The following is a 12,441-nucleotide window of genomic DNA, read 5'->3' on the forward strand; positions in this document are numbered from 1 at the left end:
CTAAATTTGCTATACTTTGTTATGGAGCAATAAATGACAAACTTTCTTTGGCCAAAAGCAGTACAATTAGAGAAGACTGTTGGATATACTATCATTATCCAATCTTTCTCATTCTACACAAAGCTCCCTTTATAGGAAAATCAGGAAGAAACATATAGGAAAACATGAGTCAATTTTCTTAAACATGGAAAAAAATATATGAAGTCAATTATAACGATCCTCCACTATAAACATTAAAGATTTTTCTTGTTGTGTATCTTTTAATTTTTGAATGGCGCCTATGAAGACTTCATACCTATTTCTACAAACAATGAACTATTTTCCACAATTATGAAGAAACAAGCCCTTAACTTTGAATCTGTCCCATAACACGCATCACAAAGTAGCTAGTTTAACTTTTTTTTTTTTTTTTTGAGACACAGTTTCATCTTGTTGCCCAGGCTGGAGTGTAATGACACAATCTGAGTTCACCACAACCTACACCTCCCACGTTCAAGCAATTCTCCTGCCTCAGCCTCCCAAGTAGCTGGAATTACAGGCATGCACCACCATGTCTGGCTAATTTTGTATTTTTAGTAGAGACAGGGTTTCTCCATGTTAGCCAGGCTAGTTTCGAATTCCCGACCTCAGGTGATCCTCCCGCCTCGGCCTCCCAAAGTGCTGGGACTACCAGTCCCAAAGTGCTAGGTCAGACCAGTCTGACCAATATTGTGAAACCCCGTCTCTACTAAAAATACAAAAAATTAGCCAGGTATGGTAGCAGGGTAATCCCAGCTACTCAGAAGGCTGAGGCAGGAGACTCGTTTGAACCTGGGAGGCAGAGGGTGCAGTCAGCCAAGATCACGCCATTGCATTCCAGACGGGACAACAAGAGCAAAACTCCATCTCAAAAAAAAAAAAAGGTAGCAATAACGGTAATAATAGTAAAATACACTTGTAAATATTTCAACTAATTCCCACTTATTTTCAAGAGAAAAATCAGGTTAAAAATACTTCATCTACCTGGTTATACCATCCCAGAATATTTTATAAAATGTAAACCTAACACCATCAGTTAAAAAAAAATGAATAAAGAAAAATCTTACCTAGTACACAGGTCAAATAATTACTGTTTTCAGGTTTAAGATGATATATGCATTATACAGAAAATATAGACCTAATTACAATGCAGCATAACCATAACTGAATAGTTTCAGGATTTTATTACTTGTAAAATATTCCCTTACATTTTTGCATTTAAGAATATGTTTCTAAGACAATCTCTTACCAAAAAATACTTTTAAAAAGAGAGTTGACTTACCCATATGCTCTATTGTCTGGCAGACTGCTATGGGCTCTTACTCCTGGGGGTATGACTCGGACTTCATTGATATAAACCACACATGGAAAACGAACCACATCTATATGAGAACTTTGCTGTAACAAAAAAAAGGCCGGAGGGGGAAGGGTGCGGAACATTCTGTAAAACAGTTTCTCCATTCAAATTTTATTCATTCACAATGTCACATATAACCTTAATATTCCATTAAATATTCCATTAAATATCATTAAATATATTATATTATTTACAGTGTTGTATAAATAGCTGATAAGATGTACCTACTTAAGTTTCTCGATTTGCATAACATTTTCTGCCATGCATTTACCTCCCTGCTGATGTTTTGCTTAGACTAATATAGACGCAGAATCCCTTATCTGAAATCTCTGGAGCCAAATGCCTTTTAGAATCCTGACTTTTAGATTTCTAGAAAGATAATATAATCCAAATACTGCATATTACTTTAGACCCCCCAGTGGCTTCTGCAGCAGCATCCTGTAATCAAAACACCAATATTTCTGCAGCCACACATATCAACATTCACACTAAATAAAGATTATAACAAGCACCATATCAGTTCAGATTAGACTGCACGGCCAAATGAATTCAGGGCAGGGTTTTTTTGTTTTTGGTGGAGTTTTTTTTTTTTTTTGCCATTTTTGAGTTTCTGAATTATAGATAAGAAACTGTAAATCTGTACATAGATCAGCTTACTTTGTTAAACTTATATACCAACCAATATCAAGGGATCAGGGAAAGCATTTAGGTACTGAATAGTTGAAATAAACCCCTCCTAAAATTTAAAAAAAAAATCACAAACTAACAGTTTATTATAAAAAAAAAAAAAAAAAAGAGGCAGAAGTGCATGCCTGTAGCCCTAACTACTCAGGAGGCTGAGGTAGGAGGATCACTTGAGCCCAGGAGTTTGAGGCTACAGTTGAGTTATGATATGATTGCCTCACTGCACTCCAGCCTGGGTGACAAAGTAAGACTCCATCTCTGGGGAAAAAAGAAAAACAAACAAAAAAAGAAACAGCATAAACTATATCTAGTATACACTTACCTCTATCATTTGACACAGGATTAGGCAAATATAATTCTTATTTTCAATAATTAAAAAGAGAGTTTTCGCATTGTTTTTGGACAATTTTATGTCAACTTTTCCTAGTACTTCAGTCAACTGTCATTACCTAGTGGTCAAAGTTCATCATGAGAAGAATGGCTCACATTATTTGCATCTAGAAAGACTGAGTCTCTCTATAAAAAAAATCATGCTTAACAACAATGAATTTAAGGATTTACAAATAGCCATTCAAAATCTATTTGTATATAAAAGAGTTTATATATCTATTTGTTTGTATATAAAAGAGTTTCTGTATTTGTTGCTACCAGTTCTATTAAATATTTATTTCTAAATATTTATTAAATGTTGACTATGTTCCAAAGTATGCTAGTTCTGAAGCTACAAAGACAAGACACAATCTCTGCCATTATCGAACAGACAATCTATTGTGGTAGACAAGTGAATTGCCATGATATAGGCTCACAAAGGACGCTATGAAAATTCAGAGGGGTATTTAGGTCCCCAGCCCAGGTTGTAGGCAAACAAGGAGAAAGCATGCACAAAAGGAATGCAAATAAGAACTTGGAAGGTTCACAAAAGTGCAGGCCAGGAGCCATGGCTCACACCTTTAATCCCAACACTTCGGGAGGTTGGGGCAGGAGGATCACTTGAGGGCAGGGTTCGAGAAGATTAGTCTGGGCAATATAGGAAGATGCTGTGTCTATAAAAAATTTAAAAATCAGCTGGGCATGGTAGCACATGCCTGTAGTCCCAGCTACTCAGGAGACTGAGGTGGAAGGATCACTTATGCCCAGGAGGTTGAGGCTGCAGTGAGTCGTGATAGCACCACTGCACCCCATCCTAAGCAACAAAGTGAGAATCCGTCAAAAAAAAAAAAAAAAAAGGAGAAAAAGAAATTGCAAACATAGTTCATCATAGCTAGAGGGCAGAATAGCAAAATAGGGGAGGAAAGCAGAGAAGAGTAGCTAAGGACAACCAACAGAATTACAAAAACAAGATTTTCATCCACAGTCAGAAGACAATTCCAAATCTGTATCTCCAACTAGGACCTCTCTCCTGAGCCCCAGGCTACTATATCCAACTGCCCACTCGGCCTCTCCATTTCAATGTCCCTCGTGCACTAAACTCAACAAATCCAAACTGAATTTCTCCTACATCAGTGATGGCATCACCATCCACATATTGCCCAAGACATTATCATCCTGGACTTCTCATCCTCTCTCATCTATATCATCTATCTATTCAAACACCAAATCCTATTGATTAAAGCTCTCCTCCATTCTGGCTGTCACTCCTTTAGTTCCATATACTACACCACTCCAATATGAATTACAGCAATAGGAACCTAACTGATTTTGTGCTTCTTTTTTAAGTTTTGTTTCTTAAATTTTTATTTCAATACTTTTTAGGATACAGGTGGTTGTTTACATGGATAAGTTATTTAATGGTGATTTCTGAGATTTTAGTGTACCCGTCTCCCAAGCAGTGTGCACTGTACCCAATATGTAGTCTTTATCCCTCACCCCCATCCCAACCTTCCCCCTCCGAGTCCCCAAAGTCTAGTATATCATTCTTATGACTTTGCATCCTGTGCTTCTTTCTTGCCTCCCATCAACCCATTCTCCTATTGAAGTATGGTCTTTCTAAACTATACATGTACCACTCCCCTGATCCTTACTGCCACCAAGCAAAATTCCTAGGTCTTAAAACAAGACTGGCTTCTTTATCACTCCAAACTTACATCCCTAGCCTACCATGCTTTTTATCATTTTCATGCCCTCACTCATGATGTTCTCTCTGCTCAAAATCCATCACATCCCTCTGCCCCAACTCCTTGTACAAGTAAACTTTCTCTTGAAGGCTGAGCCAGATCAAATCTAGATAGGTACCTCTCCTCCTAGTGCCTAAAGTCCTTTATCTAGCTGAATCGTAACTGCCTCTTATCTCTCCCATTAGACTACGTGTTTAAAGAAGACAGACCTATGTCTTAGTTTACTGCATATTCATAGTGCCTAGCATATTCATTTAATAAATGAATTTTTAATAGGCACTTGATTAATAGTTATTGTGTTTTCAGAGAAATAAAAACAAAGCCTAGGAAAACAGGTTGACAATGGGAAATCATGGAAGGTTCATGATCAGGAAAGTAACAGGAATATGAAGACTGGTCAGATTCCACAACTCTGAGCCACAATTATCTTTGGAAGGAGTCATTTACCTGCATGTTTAAAGGTCACAGCATAACTGTTTCCCTTCCTTATTCTTCTATCCCTGCAATTATCTTCTCTTTCTACCCTCTCCTTTAGCTATCACATCTACTGCTACCACTTCCTTTTCCATTTCTGCAGATGAGTTCCTAATTGGTTTCCTACAGTCATTTTTAAATGACCTCTAAAATACAGGACTTTCTAATATTGACCTACTCTCCTAGGACTCTATTTTAACCCAGCACTTCCACACTTGAAAGTAATATTTAAAAATTAACTAAAAATGTATAAAACAATTTAGCTTCAAGAATATTACACACCACTGTAAAGTCAGAAACCTATATATATGAGAATATATATATTCTCATATATTTATCAAATGTATGAGAATATATATAAATAGTAGCATTAACATCCGAGCACTTTGGGAGGCCAAGACAGAAGGATCACCTGAGGCCAAGAGTACAAGACCAGCCTGGCAACACAGTAACACCCCATCTCTACAAAAAAAAAAACTTTAAAAACTAGACGGGCATGGTGGTGTGCACCTATAGTCCTAGCTAATCAGGAGGCTGAGGCAGGAGGATCACTTAAGCCCAGGAAGAAGTTGTAGTAAGCCATAAGCACACCACTGCACTCCAACCTGGGCAACACTGCAAGACCCTGTTTCAAAAAATATATATAGCATTACCACTTAAAGAATATTACACAGCCAATAAAAAAGAATATTATATAGAATATCTAAGGAGAGAAACAAGATGGTTAGGAGAGAGTGATGAGAGAGACTTACTTTTTACCATATACCCTTTTGTACCTTTTGTATTTGTACCTCATACATGTATTACCTAGTCAAAAAAAAAAAAGAGAAAATTTTTAAAAATAAGCTTACTTTAAAAATATTATATAAGTATACTACTTCTTGATTCACAAAGACGTACAACACATTGTTAGGTGAAAAAAGAAACCACAAAACAGTATTACAGTATTGTAATATTAACGTGGGCAATGGGTGTATACATTTAAGTATAATAATCACTAGAGGATTTGGAAAAACGTTAATATAAAGACAGTTGTGAATTACAGCTACAAAATACAAAGAAAAAGCTGATTACAACAGGGAGACATACAGAAAGGAAATTAATTCACTTATCAACAGGAATATACAAATACAATAGCTTTCCACTAATAAACTTGTTTATCAAATAATCTTGCTTAAATCTGATTTTAACTTAAACAATTTTTTCTAACATTGTATATGTTAACATTAGAGAGATATTTTGCTTTTTTATTTTATTTTACTTTATTTTTGAGACAGAGTCTCGCCCTGTGGCCCAGGCTGGAGTGCAGTGGTGCAATCTAGGCTCACTGCAAGCCCCACCTCCCAGGTTCACGCCATTCTCCTGCCTCAGCCTCCGGAGGAGCTAGGACTACAGGGGCGTGCCACCACACCCAGCCAATTTTTTTGTATTTTTAGTAGAGACAGGAATTCACCAGGTTAGCCAGGATGGTCTCGATCTCCTGACCTTGTAATCCACCCACCTCGGCCTCCCAAAGTGCTGAGATTACAGGCATGAGCCACCGCGTTTGCTATGTTGCCCAGGCTGTCCTCCAACTCCTGGGCTCAAGCGATCCTCCCACTTCAGCCTCCCAGGCTGGGGCTACAGGCACACATGTCATGACACCTGGCTTATCTTGCATTCTTGATTTGTAATGTTAAGTGTTTTTTCATTCACAGGAACACTTTTCCCTCACAATGAAATTGTCTTTTAATAAGTTTAACTGTTTATCTTCTGAACTCAGTAGATTGGCCTTATAAATGTGTATCAGTTCTTTACGTGGGGAAGACGAAATTATTGGTAAAATAAGTACAATACCAAAAAAAGAGCTGTTAATGGTAGCTGGCAATAAGGACTCCCTGTGTGAAACTAATAAATGTCTCTTCTCTACCATATTACAAATTCCTTTGAAATCAAGGGCAATGGGTTTTGTTCTGACTTGTATTGCCCCTCCAAAAGCCATACCCTCACCTCCAAAAGTGTTTTTCATAAATAATTGTTAAACAGATTCTCAGCTTCCTATGGGGCAAAGTAATCTGGCTAATTATCCCATTCCCATCAAACTCACTTCCACACTCTTACCATCATTAGTCCCACTAGTTCTCCTGTCTCTAAAACTAGAATTCTACCATTTTTAACTACCCTATCTCCTTCACACAATCAGTTGCCATCCTGTCAATTCTATACCCGAAATCTGTATATATCCAAAAGATGTATAAATCCTCTCCTATGTAGTTCCACTGGGACATAGCATAGCACTGATTTAGAGCCAGAAAAATGTGTGATGGTGGATCTTAATCTAGCTATGTTATTTTAGGAAAGTCACCTAATCTCTCAGGCTCAGTTTCCTTATCTACAAAATATAGATGACTACCTTTGAAAACAGCGTGGGCCCTGCAGTGGCTCACGCCTGTAATCTTTGCACTTTGGGAGGCTGAGGTGGGAGAATTGCTTGAGCTCAGGAATTCAAGACCAGCCTGGGCAACATGGCAAAACACCACCTCCACAAAAAAATAAAAAAATTAGCCAGGCGTGTTGGTGCACAACTGTAGTCCCAGCTACTCGGGAGGCAGAGATGGAAGGATCGATTGAGCCCCGGTGGCAGAAATTGCAGTAAGCCGTGATCGCAGCACTGCACTCCAGTTTGGGTGACAAAACAAGACCTAGTCTCAAAAAAAAAAAAAAAAAAGAAGAAAAACTGATGGAAGGACCAGAGATGATTTACTTAAGTTATCAAAGCCCACTGTGTCTGGCACAAATTAGGCATTCAATAAATGTTAAACAATGATTGCTGCCCATTGGCTAACTCAGGTTTTCATAACATCTCACTTTTTCTCCCTGATTTTGTCACCTTACGTCTATTTTCTCTGAACCATTTTAAGTATTATTGATCAAGTAATTTACCCAATGTATCTTACTAATTGTATGATTTGCCTGCTCAAAAACTACCCATTTCCTACCAAAAAAAGTCCATAATTTTTATTTTTTTTTTTTATTTATTTTTTTTAAGAGACAGAGTCTTGCTCTGTCGCGCAGGCTGGAGTGCAGTGGCGCGATCTTGGCTCACAGCAACCTCCATCTCCCGGGTTCTAGCAATTCTCCTGCTTCAGTCTCCTGAGTAGCTGGGACTACAGACGCATACCACCACGCCCGGCTAATTTTTTGTATTTTAGTAGAGACGGGTATCACCGTGTTACCCAGGCTGGTCTCAAACTCTTGACGTCAGGCAATCCACCCGCCTCAGCCTCCCAAAGTGCTAGGATTACAGGCTTGAGCCACCGCGCCTGGCCTAAAGTCCGTAATTTTTTGTTGAGCATTCAAGGAGCTCCATGATCTGTCTCTGAACTGCCTTGGGTGCCACTTCACACTGCTACTTCAAGCATATCCTAACAGATGACTGACTACTCCAATAGAATGTCCTCCTTTCCTAACTACAACCGTGAAATATTGCCCCTTTCACCAAAGACCAAGTTCATAAGCCAAACACCTTGATGAAGTCTTTCCTGATACTCTCAAATGAAAAGTTATCTCTGCCTCTTCTGAAATCATGTATCCTTTATTTATACCCACAAAGACAGCTAGTTCTAATATGTCAGATACTGATGGGCATTTTGTAAACAAAGATGATAAACCCCAATGAATTCACACTGTGTTTCTTTATGCAATCATCACATTCTAACTCAAATCACAATTTTGTGGATCTAATCTCCAACACTGGGTTATAACTTCTTGAAAACAAACATTTCAATATTTCATATCACCCACAAACCCCTACTTCCTCCTTCAAGACTTGATTCAAATGTGATCTCTACTAAGCCTTCCCCAATCACCCCAGAAGAAGGCATTTACCATCTGCCCTATGCGCTCAAGGTACTCAAAGTTTACCTAAGAATGAATAAAAGAATAGATTAAATATATGATAAACTAATGAAGGCAAGTTTCCTAAACTAGAATAGTACTAAACTAATTCATCATATGCCTCTTTCTCTTTTTTTCTCTTTCTCTTTCTCTTTCTTTCTTTCGAAACAGGGTCTCACTCTGTTGCTCTGGCTGGAGCACAGTGGCGTGATCTTAGCTCACGGCAGCCTCGACCTCCCAGGCTCAAGTGATCCTTCCACTTCAGCCTTCTGAGTAGTTGGGGCAACAGCATCAAGCCACCACAGCTAGTTAATTTTCTTTTGTAGAGATGGGGGTTCCACTATGTTGCCCAGGGTGGTCTCAAACTCCTGGACTCAAACAATCCTTCTGCTTCCGCCTCCCAAAACGCTGAGATTACAGGCATGAGCCACTGCGCCAGGCTCTTTCAAATTTAACTGTCCATTTCTATACACATGATAAGTTTGATCTGATCCAACTACTGTCTCCATTGAGGGTTTTCTAAATCTTGGCTGGAATGTCAGAGAGATATAGTCATTGAACAAACAGTGCTAACTGACACTGACCCACATGAAATGTGAAACCATAAATTAATTGTCAGTAAGAAATGCTAACTCGAAGTTCTCCAAATTTTGACTTTTACAAACCTATAAACCATTCGTTAAATTAGATCACAGCTGTCAGCTTTCTATTTTGCCAGGTAAAGCATTATGATACAACCACTACCCACTATCATTACTATCTTACAAAAGAAAGAACATTTTAAACATTTTCCATTCAAATATTTATTGAGCACCTACGTTTTGCTAACAGAGGCACTTGAGATACAACTGAGAAGAAAACAAATTATATGTATCCTCAAAAAGCTTGATACAAGAACACACTTGACACAAATAAAAGGAAAAAAATAATATCCAAAGAAAGAACAGTTCTCTAAATTGATTAAGCTTACAATAAGACAAAGAAATGTGAAGTCCGCTTTTTTTTTTTTTTTTTTTTTTTTTTTTTGGAACAATTTCTCCGTAGACTTCATTCGAGTACATTTTTGGTCTGCTTTCAGGAATCTTTAGTTAACCAGTTATGTTTAATTTACATATTGCTGGGTCAATTGTACATTCAGGTGCGTTCAAATAATTTTGTACAGAAATATTACTCCACAACATTCCACCCCCGCCCTCAAAAGACATGTCTGCTAATGAGTTTAACTATACTTCTCTCAATGCTCCCCTCTTCGCAAGTATTCTCCGTGAATGCATCTCATTCCTAATGTGTGAAATCTTTCCGAGAGACAAGTATTAAAGTTTCAGGCCAAATTACAGAGCACCGTAATCCTAAACCGAATGAGTGTCACAACTGCGGAACATAACTCCCGACAGAAAAGGGGCCAAAGAGAAAGGATTTAGAAACATCGTGATTCGGAAACCACGAAGCCAACGTAAGCTGCTCAGACTCCGGCACTACTGTCAAACACTACTGTCAAATCAAGACCCCTCCCAAACGCCATCTGAGGTAAACCTGAGAACCCTGATCCTTCTCACGGCCCAAACCTGATAGGAAAAATAAAAAATAAAGCCATGCAAGCAGAAAAGCCAACTCGACCAAACACACGGAAGGTCCAAGTTAAAGCAAGGAAATGAAGAGGCTGCTGCAGCCCTCCCTCAGACGCGATGCTCACACCGCTCGGGGGAGGGTGTCTGTGTGTAAGCGAGAAATTAAAGAAGTAATCTGCAGAGGGAAAAGTCGAGGACGCCCAACGGTTTTTTTGTAAAGGTCCCAAGTCGAGAAGCGGCGTCAGAATCAAGTCGCCAAGCCTCACCTCAGCGCTCGGGTGTTTAAAAGTATCTAAAAATAGCAGCTCCATCGCCGAGTCCACCGCCATGTTTGCCGCGGGCGGGGAACAGGGGGGAGAACTTCCGGGGCAGCGCTCCAGCCTCGGCGACAGCGGCTCAGGAGAGGGAGAAACAGCGGCACTTCCGGTGACCAGAGCACTAGCGCCGCAAACCTCGGCCTATCCCATCGCATCTTGTTGCCCAAAGTTGCCGGCCCCGCCTTTTCCAGCGCGGCGGAGGGCGCCCCCAGACGCAGAGGGGAAAAGAGGGAAGCGAGATGTGGACTACGGGGTCTCCAGTGGTTCAAACCCTGTCGTTCCGCCGCTTTACAGAGCCACAGCTGTCCCCGGGTGGCGAAGTGCGGAGACAGGGTTTTGGAGAGGGTGGAGGAAGGGGAGGGAAAGCTGCCAACTTTGGATACCAACCCCGTACACCCACCGAAGGGGATGTCCCACTTTTTCCAGCGCTGGGAGCAAAAAGATAACAGTGAGCGAGGTTTGATAAGTAAGACATTGATTTAAATAGAAGAAAAACTGTTGTCTCAACAAACGAAGAGATTCTTTGTTTTCTTATCTGTAAAATGTGAAAAATCGTACTTAACCCACAGGCTGATTGTGAGGAGTAATTGAAATAAAAATCGAGGAATTGTATAACGTGAAGTACCAGGAACAATAAAACAGGAGGCAGAATGAAAAGTAAGCCTCTCGTGTCAGGTATTGAGCTTTTGAGCAACGAGATAAACACAGCGGTTTGGTAGTCTAAATGGCACAAACCCTTAGCAGAGCAACTAGGAAATAGCTTGTAAAATTACACGTGCCTACCCCTCTTCTAGGAAAATTCTCGCCCACATATCTACAAATACAAGAATATTCATAGCAAACTTCGTAAGTTGCAAAAGAACAGGAAACATAAGTGCCATTGACAGAAGTAATAACTAAACAGTGGCGTATTTATATAATAGTATATAGCAAGTACGAAGAATGAACTAGTACTATATTTACTAGCATGAAAAATCCCAAAAAACAGGGTTGGCGGGCGCGATGGCTCACGCCTGTAATCCCAGCACTTAGGGAGGATGAGGCGGGAGGATCGCTTGAGCCCAGGAGCTGGAGAACTGCCTGGCAATATAGCGAGACCCCGTTCTTCACAAAAAGGAAAAATGAAAAAGACAAAAACCTAAACAAAACAAGTTTAACACACCTCATCGCAAGCCGGGTACGGTGGCGTGTTCCTGTGGTCCCAACTTCTCGGGGAAGCTGAGACAGGACAATCTCTTAAGCCCAGGAGTTGGCGGCCAGTGGGGACACCCATCTCTTAGAAAAGGAAATAAAAAATATATAATGTAAAATAACATTTATATAATTAACGTGGAAAAGAATATAAATGTTTAGGAGTGTACATATGTCATGAAATTATAAAGTCATACATTGGAATGACTAAATTTTCAAGGTAGTGGTGAACTGGAGGGAGATATAATGGAGAAGAACAGAAAGGCTTCACATGCCTTGGTAATGTTTTATTATTTAGGTTAGTGTTCATTTCACAAGCATGCCTTACATTATTGTTTGTACCTTCTGGTATGTCTGAAATATTTAATAATAAATGAGTTTCTAAAGTAAATCTCCTATCCACATCCTCAGCCATCCAGTTTCCTCTATTAGCTAGCTATAGTTTGTCTTTTATTATTTGTTGTTGCATTGATATTTGTTGTTTCTAATATTTTTCTGTTTTCTGATTCTTGCTTTTTTTTTTTTAGAAACCAGGTCTTGCTTTGTTGCCCAGGCTGGTCTCAAACTCTTGGCTTCAAGCAATCCTCCTGCCTCAGCCTCCCAAAGTGCTGCAATTATAGGCGTGAGCCACCCTGCCCCGCCCCTTCTTCTGTGTTTAGGCTTATATGCTGTTCTCTTTCTAATTTCTACCACTGATGTTTATTTTTATTTATTACTATATGTATTTATGTATATGAATTTTCCCCTAAGCTCTGCCTTAACCAATGTACTATATAGTGCTTTTATTGTTGTCATTTTACAGTCTGATTTTCTTAGCTTTGATACCCGTTTGTTTTTACATT

The 12,441-nt window shown here is 39.3% G+C and overlaps 1 protein-coding gene across 1 annotated transcript in view; it reads right to left on the reverse strand.

The window, feature by feature from the left end:
• Positions 1-10,485, reverse strand: part of VIRMA (vir like m6A methyltransferase associated) — a 64,461-nt gene extending 53,976 nt beyond the window's left edge. The window contains exons 1-2 of the mRNA XM_008001112.3: positions 10,358-10,485; positions 1,301-1,416 (exon numbers count right to left, since the gene is read on the reverse strand). Of these exons, the coding sequence (XP_007999303.2) occupies positions 1,301-1,416; positions 10,358-10,420 (179 nt within the window). The 5' untranslated portion in view covers positions 10,421-10,485. The remainder of the gene's footprint in view (positions 1-1,300; positions 1,417-10,357) is intronic.
• Between the last annotated feature and the right edge of the window lie 1,956 nt (positions 10,486-12,441).

This window comes from Chlorocebus sabaeus, chromosome 8 (assembly GCF_047675955.1).
Source record: "Chlorocebus sabaeus isolate Y175 chromosome 8, mChlSab1.0.hap1, whole genome shotgun sequence".
Taxonomy (NCBI): domain Eukaryota; kingdom Metazoa; phylum Chordata; class Mammalia; order Primates; family Cercopithecidae; genus Chlorocebus; species Chlorocebus sabaeus.